Source organism: Condylura cristata, unplaced genomic scaffold (genome assembly GCF_000260355.1).
Source record: "Condylura cristata isolate star-nosed mole 26May11 unplaced genomic scaffold, ConCri1.0 scaffold00010, whole genome shotgun sequence".
Taxonomy (NCBI): domain Eukaryota; kingdom Metazoa; phylum Chordata; class Mammalia; order Eulipotyphla; family Talpidae; genus Condylura; species Condylura cristata.
The window spans coordinates 35,171,705-35,189,286 of NW_004567111.1; the positions used below are offsets into that span (position 1 = coordinate 35,171,705).

Sequence of the window (17,582 nt, forward strand, 5' to 3'; positions counted from 1 at the left end):
CTCTGTGCGCTGCTTCTTCCCTGGCATCAGATTTTGGCTCTTCACGACTGCCTTCAATGCCTGCGACTCCGTCTTGGTTGAAATTCTTGAACCTGTATGAAAAGCCTCATCCGAAATTTCGGGCCTTACCCAGGTTCTGTTCAACGTGTTGGGATGCTGTTTTCCCAGGGACTCCGCTTGTCTGCTCAGGTTGGCCCCCTGCCTGTTGAGAGCTTCCAGATCAGGTGCCAGGCCAGATTCTCTCTTTTCCTTTCTAGCTTGAACCCTGCCGGCTCTTTTGCCCAAAGTACATTTCTCTGCCTCTTGTTTCCCGACCTTTCAGATGTGTCCTTCGACGCTGATCCATCTGTATCTGCAGCTGTCTTTGCTTTTGTAAATTTGTACATGTTAGGTTGCCCATCTGCTCGTATTTCTTTTATTGTAGTTATCACTGAGGATGAAATTGTTCTTAAAGTGGAAAATCCAGTTAAGTTTTGAAGTTTAAATGAAAGGTCATTGAGAACTAAATTCAACGATCTGGTTTGGTCACTTTTTTACTTTACAGCTTTCCTATTGAAGTCCCTTTTGGATATAGATACTGAGTTGCAATGAAAAATGTCTACTATTTTAGGGCACTGATACCAGCACTATTCTGTGCCTCAAAAGATGGGGGAGGGGGACCATTTGCTTAAAGTGACAAAAATATATTTATTTGTAACTTTTAAAAGTCCAGCCTTAACAGAAGTGTATGAATGAAATGTGACATGCTGTCCAGACTGAGCCCTCTCTTAAAAAGAATTAGCTTATTTTTCTTTAAGTACTGACGATCTTTTTGTTTACACAACAGATATCTGGCGTTTACTGTGGCCCAGAGCTGTTAGCAACACCAATAGTAATCCTTAAATCCTCACATAGTATTAACAGAATGCCTTATTTCAAATGTTAATATTCTACATTCAGATAGTTCAAAAAACATCTTCAGATATCTCAGATTTCTGTCATAAAGTGGTACTTTTGACAAGCTAATTTCATTCAAAACCCTTAAGTCACACATGTATAACCATATAGACTTAAGAGTTAATAAAGGATGTTCACATAATAGTTCTTTAGCAAGAAAATTACCTAAACTACCAAAGTGTCATGACCAAGAAAAGTGGCAGAATAAATTAGGGGGGAAAAAAGAATATTTGAATGTTAGTTATTTCAATCATTCAGAGATGGGGGGGTGGATATCAGTTTAAATGTGCTTTGAAAGTACAAAAAAAATAATCGAAATTGTTAAACTTTTCTTGGGTCAATTCCCCTTAAGAATCTATCAAAAACTATGGACTCTTTCCAAAAATGTACCTATGCAAACAAACATATAATAATCTTAATAAAATGTCAAGGGAAATTATGGATTTCCTGAAGTCTAATCTGTGGACCCTCTAAGACCTTCGGTTATGAACATCTGCTTTGACTTGAACATCATCTTGCAGTTATTTAAAACCTTTTTGAATTCAATTATAGGTAAATTTAATACTTTACTGTCAAAGTTCTCTGATTTACATTTTGAAAAGGAATATTTGATATTGAACAGGCAATGTTAACATTCACCCCTCTATGGATAATGCTGTACTTGTAAGGTTGTCCTCATTCTTTGGATGGACTGTAAGACACATTGGCATGATTCTGTATGGATCTGCTAAGACAGGAGAGCAAACATTATCTCAGGAGTGGATGCTGAGTACAGAGAACAACAGTTTTTGCTTGATGTGCATCCATGTTGGCGCTAAGAAGCAACTGCTGGACTTTATGATGTTCTTTTATTTGGAGATGAAATGAAGTTAGTTTATAAGTTAAGGGCATTTAACAGACTACTAGCCTTATTCCTGTGGTAGGGTATTGGACGTAAAGAAGATACATGTTAGCATTCAGCTTTCTTTAATGCTAGCTTTGAAATGTTATCAAATCAGTAAAAATAGTCATTACCTAAATTTCCAATCAATTTTTTAAAAAAGTAGGTGGTAGGAATAGGTAAGAAAATATTTAAGTCAAATACCACTTACTCTTCAATAATATGGGGAAGATATGGGGAATTTGAATTGCAACCTAAATTTATAAAGCGTGGGTGCATTTGTAAAGTAGTTCTTAGTGGAGAGATGCTGGAGTATATTCCACTTGCCAAAACTTGTTGTGATTTTCAATTTTTTTTTTATCTAGTTCTAGCTAATGGAAAAGTAGGAAGGGAAGAATTTCAAAAGAAAAAGGACCAAAATGTAAATGAGAGGATGTAAGTATGCTAATGCATTAAGTCTAGGTGATAAAATTTTTTCCCTGAGGTACAGTGATAACCATGTGTGTGTGTGCAGTTGCCATTAGGAGTCCTTTCAAAATTTTTCTCAGTGAGGTAGCAACAGAGGAAATTTTTGTAAAGGTTTGAAGGTTAAAGTCCAAAGTTATAACAATGTATTATGGAAGTAATTTGAAATGAAAAGTTTGAAAATAGGCCTGTATTTGTTCCGCCTGGAGTAAATAGTCTTTGCAGTGATTAGGAAAGTGAGTACTAGAATATTACTGTATTCACAGTGCCTGTTTGAGTTTTTCAGGATGCACATGTAGAAATCTTCATGTTTATGATATTTTTACTGTAAAACTATAGAACATATGGGACTTAAAAGTTGCCAGTAATGACTGAAACTTTTGTTATAAGTAGCTATAAGTAGTATTGTAATGCAGAATACAATTGTATACAATATTCGTAATTGATATTAGAATGAGATTTGACTCTAACATTAATCTTCAACATAATAGAACTATTTAAAAATGGGCAGGAAGCCCTTTAAAGTAAAAACCTAGGTTAATGGTAGCTTCACTTATTCCCATTTCATCCTCAATGCAGTGTCTACAAGGCATATGTCTAAGTTGTTAATAGTGTGTTTGTGATATGTATGTTCCAAACAAAAATTTCAAAGTAAAAATAATAAAAGAAATATGTAAGCCACATCTAAAGAGCTATTTGAAGACTGAGAATACCAAGAAAGGAAAAAGTCAAGTAATCCTGTAAATCAAATAAATAATGTAATATACCACATATCTGAAATTTGTTTCAGTTACCATTTTGAGCTACATTAAAATGGTTGAAAATAGGGAGCTCTTGACATTGTTGTTATACTTTTAAGGGAAGTGAAGTGCACTGCAGATATGTAATATAGAGATTGGATATTCATTCTGGAAACATCTAACTTACAGATAAAACTTGAGAAGAAGATAGTGGGTCAAGTACCTTAAACTAGGACTTTTTAAAGTAGTCTCTTCAGAAAAGGTGATTAAAAGTGGGGGGCAGTTATGAACTGTCTTTGTGGGAAAGGACAAGACAGTCTTCATTTTCTTACACAGTATTTTCACTCAGAGCATTCTATGTGCTAGGCAAACTGTGGAGCAGACTTGTTTATAACAGGAGTAGGCTAAGACTGGCTGTACATTCAAAGCCATAACCAAATTTTAAAATTTGTTTCAGGAGTCTTTGAAGAGCTATGACTGAAATGAATTTTTTATGAAGTTATGAATACCTGCACTTTGAGGTATTACTTGCCCAAAGTACATTAAACTGGTATAACTTTTTATTTTTATTTTTTTAAAGATTTATTTACTTATGCACACAAACCTGGGGTACACGCCAGAGGTGCAGGGGGTGAGAGAATTCACCAGGGGCAGAGTGGGGAGCAGAACAGGCAGATGTATTGAAATATACTGCTGAGGGGAACAGCTAGTGGGTCAGGAGAGGTCTGCCACACCATGTGGGTCAGCTCCCTGGCTGGGGATCAAGGAACTCCTGCTGCAGTGGCTGCTGTAGCTTCATAGTGCTGTGCTTTAACCCATTGCATCACCAGGGAGGGCCTTAAGTTATCTTTTAGTAATCAGTGTTTGAATCAAGGAGTCAAAAGATTCTCATATTCAGATCACAAAATAGGCATGGGCATTAAACAATACCTTCCAATTTAATTTGCCTGGGTTCTGCAAAATGTTACCATATAAGACTTGAGAGTCTAAAGTATGAATAGAAATGTGATAGTTGAGAGACTGACTTTTGTACAGTGTGGTAAAGTAAGTGGAACATTAGGCTATTACATGATTTTAACTTTGCTTCCAGCTTGTGATTTTGGGGCCTCAGTTTCTTTATATTAAAAGAGGGATATGAAGTTGGTTGCTTCTTTTGGAAGGCCTTGTACTGCTTGCCTACATTGCCAAACCATTGGACTTGTCATTGACCAAAGAGCTAGATACAGATAAAGAGCAGTATTTTGATTATGTGCTTTTTTTCTCTTAAAAAATTCCCTTCAAAGCAATATGTTTGTTCTTTGTAGATATGAACAAAGTCATAAGGGCTTTTAGGGTTTATTTTGCCCAACTCCTTTCTCCCCTAAAGAAGAGGTTTGGAGCTGGAAAAGTGGAGCCTTAAAAGCAGTCTCTATTAGTGTTCTGTGACATTCATTGTCTATTTTAAAGATTTAAACCAGTACATTTTTATGTTTTAACCACTTTAACCTACAGTGTGGATATCAAGTATTGAAATTGCACATTGTTTTTTAGAACCTCTTAGGACGATTGGTTCTGACAACGTAAATCAAGTTACTGCTGAGAATAAGATTGCAACCAAAAAAAAAAAAATCCCAAGAGAATCTGTTTGGAGAACCCTTAAAGGTCATGTCAACCGGAAAAATAAAATAAAGGTCAAGTCAACTGAAAAAAAGACCAGTGGATAAAAGGCATGAGCATGATAACAAAACTGAGTGTTTTTACCGAAGTGTGAAGAGGCTACAGAGTTTGGCAGGGACTTTTTGTACTCCTTAAAAATACAGCTAACTCCAGTTTGAAGTTTTCTTTGGATGGCAAGAGGAATGTCATTGGCTGTCATATCCCCCAAGCCCTCCCACACCTGCAAGGGTTCTTTGACCCTGAGTGTGCACAAATGGCCTGTGGGTTGCTGTTCCGAAAAGTCCTCTTAACTGCCTTGCAGGGGACGAGTGTGAGCGGTGGCAGCCGCCTGTTGATCCCATTTCCTCAGACTCCCGTCCGGGTTAGGGAGTGGCTGTCCTAGGACTTCCAAAGTTCTAGTGCTGGGGCACTGGTGTTCACAAAACTCCGGCGCATTGTTTTCTTCCAGGCAGTCTCGGTTAGCGCTTTGGCTTAGACATTTTATTTTGCATTCTGTCGTCTTGCGCTGCGTGTGCTCGCTTGTTTCTGCTCTCTCTCCACGCCCTTCCCAGTTTCCTGTTAGCAAAGGGATTGCTCTTTCTGAACGAAAAGTTCTCAGAGCTCAGTGGAACCTCCCGGAAAAATGCTCTTCTCTTCCGTGTGCGCCGGCTGGGGACGGGGGTGGGCCTGGGCCGGGGCCAGAAACTAAACCTCACGGTCCGCCGAGTTGAAAGGAACCAAACTCTAAAGCGGCGGCGGGTAAGGTACGGTTTACCAGGAAGGACTGAAGGGTCATGATACAGACAAGGGGAAGCGCCCATACATCTCCTGGAAGGAGGGGACTTAGTGCGAACTGTGCAGCGAGGCCCAAGTCACTCTGGAGAGTTTCTGGGACCAGGAGGTGGCGGGGTGACTCAAAGGAGTAGGGAGGAAGCCCTAAGGTTCCATTTCTACCCCAGAAGTCTTCCTTGCCCCTGCTGCCCGGATTCCAGGGAAGGAACATCTCCACTGCCAGCTTGCTCGGGTTGGCTAAGGTTTCCTGTTCCCCGTCCTCTCGTCCATTCTAGGGAACCCAGACCCATGGAAGAGTGGGAGGTTGAGCTCATATCACTATCACCCCATCTTTGTCAACCTTCATCCTACCCTGTGTCAGGAACTCTTCAATATCCCGAGACTGGGTTTGCAGGAGTCCCAGGTGGGCAGGGGTCCGAGTTCTGGGTGTCCCATTGCTTTCACTGCTCTGGCGGGTCCCAGGAGGAGGCTGGCTAACTACCGGGAGGGAATCTGGTCCCCCGCGATCTTAGCCACCAGGACGGCAGGGGGAGCGGAAGATGGCGGCTGCAGCAGGGTGCGGGACTCCCGGCCCCGCTCGGACGGAGCCCACCCACTGACCGCCCCCGCCGCCCCTGCCGGGCGGTGCTGTGTCCCCGCAGGAGTCGGAGAGGATGGCCGGGGCTGGTAGCCAGCACCACCCTCCGGGCGCCGCGGGAGGAGCGGCCGCTGGGGCTGGCGCCACGGTCACCTCCGCCGCTGCCCCGGCGGGGCCGGGAGAGGATTCATCCGACAGCGAAGCGGAGCAAGAGGGACCCCAGAAACTGATCCGCAAAGTGTCCACCTCCGGGCAGATTCGGACCAAGGTAAGGCGGACGACCAGGAAGTGGAGAGAGGCGCCTGGGGCGCGGGGTGATCCCGGGAACCTGGGGAGCCGAGTTGGGGGCGGGGTTTGATTTGGGGGCGTGGCCCGGGGGCCTGACCGCGGCGCTGCAGGGAGGGATTCCCGGCCCCGCGCTGGAGGCCGCGGGTCGGCTACCCCGGAGCTGGGCGGGCGGGACGCAGGAGCTGGGAACCAGCGGCTCGGCGGGAGCGTGGGAAAAAGCTGAGGCGCTGGGGAGAGTTACCACTTAGGGAACTTGAAAGGAGTGTGTTGTTTTTTTTTGGTTTTGGTTTTTTTCCCCCCCTCTCCCAGCTGTTCAGTGGTTCGTTAGTTTGTGCGTTGCGCAGGGAGCGGAGGGCAGTCCGACTCTTCCCGAGCAGCAATGATTTTCTTTACCTTGCCCCTGGTCTCAGCCTGCCCCTCCTCTGGCCCACTCCGCTAGGGTGATGGGAGGTGACTCAGACGCTTTGCCTTCGGGGCCCTTTTGGGAGGCAGAGATGAGCCAGCGCCTGGAATAAATACTGCTCTCGATTAACTGCGTGCGCTCTTAGCGGCCCAAACAGCAGGCCAGGCTTTAGTGTTCCAGATTCCCACCAAGTGCAGAGGTCAGACCTTATCAACACGCCCAGGGTTTTGTTGTTGCTTTATTTTAAATAGTACAATGTAATCTTTGTTATATATGGAGATTAGAATGCTGTTACTTTTGGTTATGTAGCAGGTACTGATGGCCTTGTGAAAGTTCAAAATTGAGTTTCAGTTTGACCGTAAACATACACACTTAGCAAATCCTCGCGACTTAAGTTATTTATATATCCTAATTTTCATAATCACCTCGCATTTATCACTGGGGGACTTTAAGGAGGAATTTGAGAAGGGAGCCAATAAAATCATTGGATTTGTGTGCTCTCTTTAAAAATAAATTTGTGAAAGCTTTGTCTGTCTATTTTATGAGAAGTTGTTTCCTAAGGTTAATGGATTCCAATATGAAAATAGAACTTTTATTATATGCCTATGGATTCATGCTCGTATTAGCCTGTCTCATTTTCTAAAATAAATGTGTAAGCATAAACACAACTGTTAATAAGATGCACTTGGGAAAGAGTGAAGGATTGCGTCAGTCATTTTTAAAGTGTACATCTTGTAATGCTTTTAATACTGATGTCTTTGAATTTAATGGACCTTGTAATAAATTAAATATATGAGGTTTAATGTATTTTTGGAAGTTAAAGCTAAATAATATAGGAACTTTCCTCAGTCCCTTTGACATTTAAAATACTATTTTTAAAGAGCATAAACTTGTGTTATAATGGGCAGTTTTTTTTTTTTTAAGATTTATTTGTTTATTTATACAGAGCTGGGGTACAAGCCAGAGGTGCAGGGGCAGTGAGAGGATCACCAGAGACAGAGTGGGGAGCAAAACAGGCGAAGTACACTGCTAAGAGGAGCAGCGGGTGTGTCAGGAGAGGTCTGCTGCTCTATGTGGGTTACCCCCAGGGCCTGGGCGAATTTGTACTGAAGCGGCTGTGGTCAGCTTGCAGTGCCGTGTCCTAACCGGTTGAGCCACCAGGGAGGGCAGGTTTTTGTTTTTGTTTAAAAAAAAAAAAAAAAGAATATTCTGTGTATTCTGAATTGGTTAAAATTCCTCATGTCAGAATTAACCAGTAAATTTGTTCTGTTTGAAAGGAAATTTAGAGATGGCTATAATTTGAATTGAGTAAAATCAAACAAGTCTGTTAGAATATCTCTAAAATGTGTAGGTGTAATCAATTCATGGCAATAGTTAAAATTCTCTTTAAGTTTGATATTATCTATGGTTTGGTATTAAGTATCCTAATTGAGACTAAGTGAATTAAAAAGACTCCTGTATTTTTATTTTATTTACTCTAATAAAACTATTTTGTTCATACATTTTGTCAAGATTAGAGATAATTAGTAATTAATTAATAAATTTCAATACAGTTTTATTGAATTTCAAAAATTCATTTTATACCAGTTCATACAAGTATATATAAGTTCATCAGCATTTCCATTAAGAGGCCAGAAATCAGGGCCTGAGACCACTAAGGCTAACCAGCCTCTAACCTCCTTGCTTGACACCCCCCCTCACTCCCCAGGACAGACTGTCATCAGTTACATCTCTGACATAATATTGTTTTTTAGGAAAGAAAATGAAGCAGTGTGGAATTTCATAGAATGAGAACTGCTGGATTTATTTTGGTTTCCAGTCTTCAATTATGATCCAAATAAGAGGGGGAAAGACCTTTAGAAAGTGATACTCCTTCTCTTGATTCCCTCCACAGGTATGTAGATGGGAATGCCTATCCAGGAGAAGGAAGTCCTAGGATTAGCCCAAGGCCCAGTCATTTTTATAACAGAGGTAGCTTTTGCTCATACATCCTGAAGATCAGAGGACACTAGATCTGACAGCTTGTAATTACAGTGGCAGCATCAGCCTGGTTGAGTGGCAGCCTGGGATGGTGTGTAGGGCACGCGTACACACCTACCTGCAATATAGACACATCTTACACTGCAGGTATATGAAAGTTCTCTGATAAAGTGTGTTTGCTTCAATACACAAAAGCCCTAGAGCAGAATGAGTTGTACTTACATGTCAAACTATTTCTTAAATGAGTGACTGAGAAATGATACAGGGTGTGTCTTTTTCTAAAGGTCTTTTCCCCTCCCTCTTATTTGGATCATAATTAAAGACTGGAAACTGAAAGGTAAGTTTAGCAGTTCTCATTCTCTCTCTTTCTCTCTCTCTCTCTATATATATATATGTATAGTGTTCCATTAAACGTAGTACTTTTTAAATTTTTTTTTAAGGTACTTAAGATTGTAATGCTGCTTGGTATCCAGTTTAGGTTTGAATCGATAAAAGGTCATTAATTTTAATTACCCTATTTGAACTGTTCTTTCTTGTAAATGCTGGTCAATGTTTTAAATAAGTAAATATTTTAGTAAATAACTTTAAATTTATTGTGGCCTTTGAAGAAAGAGTGTTCGAACTTTCCTTTCTTAGCAGTAAAAACACACAACATTTATTGTTTGTCATCTTATGGGACACATTTTATGGTGCCCAAAAACAGTTCCAATAGTCATAGCAAAAATCACTGATAGCAGATCTCTATAGCAATTATAGTAATATTGAAAAAGTGCAGTATCATGAGAAATATCAAAATGTGACATACAAACACAAAGTAGGCACATATTGGTGGGAAATGGCACTTTCAGACTCGCTCAGCAGGGTTGCCACAAATCTCCAATTTGTAAAAAATGCAATGTCTCAAGTGCAGCCAAAGTACAGCAAATGAAATATGCCTGTATTTTCAAGGGCCTTACAGTTTGATTGTCCAGACTTTTCCTACTTGAGAAAGCAAAATAAGCACTCAATAAGGCACACAGGTAGTGTGAAAGGGTGCTAGGTAATCTCTCTCTTACCCCAGATCTCTCATCTCAGAGCAATTGTTGATATTTTCTTGGTGTGCTTCCAGAATATATATATATATATATACATATATATATATGTATGTATGTATGTATGTATATGTATGTATTCTACATTCTTTCTTTCTATGTTTTGTTTGTTTTTGTGGAAATTATTTCTCCAGTGGCATGAATATATATATACCTCATTCATTTTAGCTATAGCAAAGAATTCTAGTGTATTAGGTTGAGCTAAGTGAAGCTGCTATGTCAGTAGATCAAAAATAGTTGAGAGTAAAAAGGTAGTTGGCAGGAAATGGGGAGTGAGGCTAATTGGGTAAGTGTTGACCGAGTGGTGCAAACTTTCACTTATAAAATGAACAAGTTCTGGAGATTTAATGCATGGTGCACATATATCCTTTATTATATACTGAAAAATTGCTTAAGAGAGTAGGTATTAAGCATTTTCACCACACATACCAAGTAACTGTGAATTGATGGATATGTTACCTCACTTAATTGTGAAATCATTTTGCAATGTGTATGGTCATTGAGTCACATTGTATACTGTATACACAATTTTATTTGTCAGTTATACACATTAGCACCTTCCTCACATCCCTGCATTGTACACTTCTTTTCCTTTTCATTTTCCATTTTTTCCTGTCTTTGTCCTTGTGGTTCTCTCTGCAGTTTTTCTCTTAAATTCCTTTCTTTCCATTAGCTAAACAGAATTGCAGATAGTCTCATCTAGCTACCTAGGTACTAAAGGCCAGGTGATTTTAGGTTGCCTGTAGTTCCCCAAGGGGAAAAAGGAAATCACTTGCACACAGAAGTAGAAAAAGTGCTTATGTGGGGAATCCCAAAGGAACCATAACTGCTTCTCTCTCTTGTAGTTACTCCTATTCCCTTTGCTATTATTGCTAAATTCTTAGTCTAGTCTCATGCAGAAGGTTTATTTTACATTCAGATTTACTGTTATAGAGAATTTCCTAAGTATTTGTGGAGTGGGAAACACTGTGAGACATCACTAATGCAAACTCTGAGTGACTTTGTTGTGACTGTGAATGTGAAAGAGACTTCATTTGTTTGTGTTGATCCATAAATATGTTGTCTCACTTTGCAAGGAATGACTAGTCAGGTTTGTAGACTAGGATTGATCAACTGTCAAAGCTAAATAATATAAACAAGTGGAAGCCCTCTTAGTCAATGACTTTTGCTGACATTGACTCATCTCTGTTAAGTTCTTGAAACTTCACATGTCAAAAATATCTCCTAATTGGATTTATTTTGCTCTCATTTATTTACATTTATATGTAAATATTGAATGGCTATCAATGAATCTCTAAATTTATGTATGACATACCTAACACTAGAAAGATACTCAGAACTTTTACATTTACTTGGATTGGGTTCATTTAAGCCCATTTAAAAAGGCATAGTCACCAGAAGTCTTCAAAAGTTTTACTTTCCCAAAATTAACAATGTATTAAAAAAACACTACATGTAAAATTTTTTTTAAAATGATAAGGTTTTACTTTCCACGAAGGATGTATAAACAAACTCATATCTTTATAATAAGTAAGTGTATGGAAATATTGACTTGTACTTTTTAATGTGTTGTGAGATGCAGCTTGTATAATTATGACATTAACTTTAACCATAAACTTTAGGTAGAGTAGGGTATGGAAAACTGACGTAGCCCATTTAGTGGGTCATGATAGTTCACAACTAGCAATTAAAATAGAAACAATAGATTAAAAAATATTTTTTAAGACTTAAGTCCCAGTCCTGGGTGGAAACATTGGACCGGATGATGATTCCAGTAGGATAGGAAACAGAAACATGGCCAGAGGATTGTTAGGAAATGAGAAAAAAGTTGACAGTGAGATTGTTAGGAAATGAGAAAAAAATATTGACAAGTTCTTCTCCAGAAACAATATGATAGGAGAAGCAGTTAGGTACTTGTACATATTTGACATGGTGACCAGAAAGACATCTTGAATAATCTGAATAATTAATATTCATCTAGTACAAAATGTGGCTCCTTTTCTGCAGAGAGCCATATGGTAAATATTTTAGGCTTCAGGGGCCATAAAGCACATGTTAAAATGATTCAGGTCTACTATTGTGTTGTTAAAAACATACATAAATCAATGAATAAGACTGTTTCGTTGAAACTGCTCTTATGGGCCCTGAAACATTAAATGTATATATAATTTTCATTTGTTAAGAAATATTCTTCCTTTTAAAATATTTTAATATGTAAAATACTTATTAGCTGTACTAAATCAGATGCCTAAATTATACAGCTTGTGGATTTAGTCTGTAGCTTGTAGTTTGCTGAGCTCTATTCTAAATGATAGAGAATAGTATAGTTAGGTTTTCATAGCCTTGCAAAGTTAAGGTGCTGTTAAATGTGATTAACCTTTAAGGGACCAAATAAAGCTAGATTTCAATCCATTAAAAATCTCTTCTTTGTAGAACGTTTTATTTTTAGCTTGGTTTGAGTTTTTTTGCCTCCATTTTAATGTGAACTAAATATAGACTGGAAACTCTGAGTCTTGGTACAGTAAAACATGGTATAACAGCTTTCTATTTTGATTGCGATTAAACATGGTATCTTATTATAAAAGATAAAGACAACGAATAATTTACTAAACCTTTACTATTATTTAAGATGCATTATTTAAAAGTATCTAAATTTAGAAAGCTTTCCCTTAGCTTAAGGTGGTATGTTTGCTATTGGTGGGCGGGGTGAAGGGTTATAGGAAACTACTATTCTGAGGGACTCCGGGCTCCTTTCTGTCTCCAGGGTACAGTGTTTTACTCATATTGGATTTGTTAGACTTTCCTTGCTCAGGAAATGTGTTTATAAGCAAAGGCTTTAATTAAAGAGAGTTTGTTTTATGTCTAAGAATAGACCAAATTGAAAAAGACCATAACATGTTAGTATATTACATTTTCCCTGGGCAAATTTGTTTGGTTTGGGTGGTTATTGAGTATTTTTCTCTGTGGAAATTTAGTTAGTTGAAACACATTCATATGGTTATTTGGTTAAATGACTCAAAATGGTTCAGAACCATTTTTGATAAAGCTTTAATAATTCTACCCCCTTGCCTTTACTGTGAAGATGTTAGAAAGCTTGTTAGCCTCTTGTTTTTTTATCAAGGAAATTTGATTAACTTTATCATGTGTGAAGCCCGATTCTCCAGCCTTCTCACTGTGTGGATTGAGTATTTTTCAAACCACGAGAATATTACTTTTTATGTTGATGTGGGGCGTGCATGTGAGAAGTTTAATAATTTTGTTTACAAAGCAGTTCTATAGCCATCCTCTTATTTAACAGTTTTATATATATATACATGTATATATATATATATATATACATATATATATATATATACATATATATATATATATTTAAGACGTGATGAAACTGACGCTGAGTTTGAATGCCAACCTCCTGTGTGGCAGGACAGGGCCTCAGAAAGACGCCTTCTATGTCTTGCCCCTTTATTCCTGGCCACAGTGGAGACAGGACAGGCGGTGGGTTCCACGTGCCTTCTTAGAGTAGCTCTGTGGGTTTTGAAACTTTACATCTACAGTGAACAAGTGTGAGTGTACTGTTCTAACTACTTCTCCCTTCCCCTCTCCCTCCTCCCTGCACTCCTTCCCTTCCTGCCCTTCTGTGCCCTGCCCAGCCCAGCCCTGCCTTGCCCAGCTCTGCCCTGCCCAGCTCTGCCTTTGTTTACTTGTTTACTTCCTTAGAGCTTATCTTCACCTATGTTTAAGGTTTCTTAATGCCTTTTTGCATTTGAATACTGTGTTTTTAGTGACATGTTTAAGATTGTGTATTTGAAAAGTGAGTTGTGAAATAAGATGTTTCAGCTAAAATTTATTTGATTTTTAATTACGATTACCAAACCATGGGGCCCCTTTGAAAATATTTTTAGAACTAATTTGGGAGAAAAGCTTTAGGTATCCAATGCCTCAAATAGATTTCTAAAGCATACCTACTTTCACTTCCATAAGGTAAGATGTTGTTTTTAAAAGTCATGATATAGCATCAACCAGAAGATGTAATTTTCCATTTGATTTATTAAGACATGTTAGAGGGAAAAATATGAGTAAAATTTAATTTTAACTAACTAATGAATCAATTTTCTCCATCTGACTATTTTATTTAGATATAAAATAAAGAATGCTGGTTTGACTTAGATTATCACAGACTCCTGTAAAAATTTAAAATTGTGATATTCTAACACTTGACATAGTTAGTAATGCTATAGTTTGTGTAGTGTGATGGTAAAAGGACCAGGAAATCTAGCTTCAGAACTAGAACATTTTCTGTACCATGCATCTACTTTTTTATTCTTTTGGTGCCCCTGAGTTCAGTCATATAAAAAAAATACCTGTGAGGTTCCAGGTGCTATGGTAAAAGCCAGGGATAGAGCAGTAAACAAAGTAGACAAGAAACCTCTGCCTTCAAAGAGCTCACATTTTAATGCAGGAAGAATTAATAGTTTGGGATTTTCTTTCTTTTTTTCCCCTTACATCATTATTCATTTTTGTGTGGTATTTGATTTCTCCCCTCAGGACAGTCCTTGTCTTCCCACCACCTGTGATCCAGCCCCACAGTCACTTCTGCTTTTCCCTTCCCTCACATGACCCCTCTCCCTCCTCTGCCCTAGCCTCAGATACAGCCTCAGGTTGCTAGTTTTGTCCCTTTCCTGACCCTTTGTCTGGTTTCCCTATATTCCAGTTATCAGTGAAATACTGTATGCAGTTTTCATGTCTGCTTATAAAGATGTATAATGCATAGTCAATCAGAAGGTGAGAAGTGCTGTAGAGAAAAATAAAAGCATGAGTGGTAGTGGGATGTGAAGGGGAATGTCTTCCTAAGATGCTGATAGCTGAGCAATAATTTTGAAGGAATGAGCCATGCGGATTCTGGGGGGGAAAGCAAACTCGACAGAAGGAATAGTAACTGCAAAGATCAAGAGACTGAAGCTGCAACAAGGAGTGGGCTGGTCGGTGGTGTTGCAGTGGAATGAATGGTGGCAGGGGAAGCAAGCAGAAACTCGGAAATAAAAGTGTTAAATGTAAGGTACTATAGAGAAGAGCTTCTAGTCTGGTCTTCGTGCATTCCTTTACAAGGGCAGGCTTCAAAGGGCTTCTCCGATTTTCTGTCGGTACCCCTCAGAAGATTAAAGGGAGCTTTGGGGACTGAAGATAAATGACAGATGAAAACATTTATACACAATATAGTACTATAATAATATAGAGACTTTGCAACATAAATGATCCATTGTAATTATCATATAATGGCAAAATACGAAAATTGGGTGTGACTTTAATAAAATGAAATAAGAAGCAGTCTAGAATAGCAAGGTTTTTGGAGCAGTTAAGTAGTTGGGGTTGGGGTTTGCTTCTGAGCTTTTCCATGTGCTATTTAGGAGACTTTAGACATGCTATTTTATGTGGCAGAGGGTTTTGTATCCATCCGTATCTGTGCTTCTCCTGTTCTTTCTGGCCTGATGAATGACTTCCTTTCTCTCTTGCACATAGTTAGAGCTATGTCTGTGAGTTCTAATCTGTGGGATAGGGGTGTAAGGAATATTTGTCATTTGGCCTCCAAAGCATTATGGGACTCATGTTCCATCACTTCCCTTGCCTGCCCGCTGAATATGATTATCTGTTGGAAGGAACTTGGGTTCTGGAATGACTTCATGGCTCATCGGCCTCTGTATTGCAACCCTGGTCCCAACTCTAGCCACAGTGGATTATGGCATGATAGGGAATTAGACCTTCATCTGTTAAGCCCCCAAATCTCGCCATTATTTGCTATAGCAGCTGGCATACCCTGTAATGCTCCATTTGTCTTAACTTTATATTTTTCATTTGCAGAATGGTTCCTACCTGTAGGGTCGTAATGAGGGTTAAAAAAATACACAGTATGGTTTTGTATCCATGATGATCATAATTATTTAAAAAAAATTGGTATAAGACCCTGATAACTCAGTTATTCCTGATATGTGCCCTCTAAATAATTTAATCAGGGTGGACATAAGCTGCTATACTTCTTAATTATTTTAAAGACTTAACAAAATTATTCTATTTTTGCAGACCAATATTTTGTGATAAAAATGCCTTTTTTTCTCCCCATCAAGTCCCCTTTGGACATATGAAAAACCATTCTGCAGTGAACTTATTCTATTTCATGATGTTAACAACGGCCAGTTTTGTTTCTGGAGTAGTGTATAAGTCATGTTTGTCTTGAGATAATGATACCCTATTAAGAATGAATGACTATTTAGAGGTGATATTGGAAATGATTGGTCAGGTAGGCTTTTAGGTGCTTTCATGGTCAAATCTACTTTATCTTGAAATGATCTTCCTTAGATCTTCTCTGTCTCCTCTTTCACAAGTCCACATTATTCCTCAAACAACACAATCTGGCTTTTGCCCCCATGACTTCATGAAAATTTCTTTTTCTAAGGTCACTCACTAGTGAAGTAAATGTTGAAATCCAGTGGTCACCTTTAACTTCAACTGTGTTTCTTGCTCATTTTGATACTGTTCGCTTTTTTTTCTCATATATTCTCCTCTGCTTTCAAGGATTAAATTTCTCATATTTGATCCACTCCCTCTCCTCCTCCTACCCCTTGCTACATACCAGATCATTCTCTTGTCTCCATGGCTCCATGGTTTTCTTGTAATGTACCTGCCTTGTAATGACCAACCAGATCAAATTCTAACTTTGTGATAGCAGTTCCATAAGGGGCTTAAGCAAGGTAGTTTTGCTTATAGCTAAATTCAGGCATAAAACCCAAAATAGTTTTGAAGATGAAATAAATGACATGACTTCAAATAATCCTTCCACTAAGGGTGTACTTACTTATACAGTATTGTAGAACCTCAGATAGTAGGCTGTTTTTTACTTACTGATGTGCAGTTGATAAATCTGATGTTTCTTCAGGAAACTTCATATGTGATAAATAATATACAACCAACTTTTAAAATGTTTGCAGTTCTTTCTAAATGCATTGCAGAATATTAAAAAGATGTATACATTTTGGTATTCTGTGACAATAGCATTGGCCTCGTAAGGTCTTGGGGACACTTGGATAATGGCTGTGTAGCATGTTGCATTCTGCCCTGTTATTTTTGGAAAGAGCTATGAGGCTACTTGGAGCAGCAGAACAAGCAGAGGGAACAGTAAATGCAAAGGCCCTGCTGTGGAAGCACACCTGACAGAGGCCATGGATGCGAGGGTGCTAAGTAAGGGTGGCTGTAGCTAAGTGAGGGAGGGGGAAGTGAGTAAGGAGGAAAAATGTCAGATCAGAGAGCAGATATGTGTTATGATGATTTCTGTGAGGTAATGAACATATTTAACACTGTGACTGGCACATAATTAGCACCTAATGGCTGCCAGTAATGATAGTAATGATATAGCAATATAGTTGTTACTCCATAGAAGTTTGATTTTTAAAATAAAATCAGCATCAACAAACAACAAAAAGAAACTTTAGAAAAATAAGGGCGAAATGAAGCACTAACTGGAGAAGGACCTGGGGGCTAAGGGAAGCTTTATTGAAAGTGTGAAATGATTTCTTCTAGGAGGAACGATGTGCTATGGTTTGAGGAGAATAATCCAGTGGGAAGGAAAGATCAACTGATGTAGAACAGAGAGAAGAAAAATAACTGGGTGGTGTTCTTAAGTCTGTGAGAAAGGATGGGGTCTGGTGAGGAGCTGTCTTTACTGGCAGCTGAGCTGTTTGTCTAGCATGAGGTAGATGCAAGGCCAGGCTCTTGGGGAAGTTCATTTCCCTTTGTTTCAGTT

General features: G+C 38.8%; 1 protein-coding gene across 2 annotated transcripts in view; it reads left to right on the forward strand.

Moving 5' to 3' along the window:
• The first annotated feature begins 6,101 nt into the window (after positions 1 to 6,101).
• DGKH (diacylglycerol kinase, eta) overlaps positions 6,102 to 17,582 on the forward strand; it is a 143,903-nt gene continuing 132,422 nt past the window's right edge. For both annotated transcript variants that reach the window (XM_004680126.2, XM_004680127.2), the window contains exon 1: positions 6,102 to 6,293. In XM_004680126.2, the coding sequence (XP_004680183.1) occupies positions 6,102 to 6,293 (192 nt within the window). The remainder of the gene's footprint in view (positions 6,294 to 17,582) is intronic.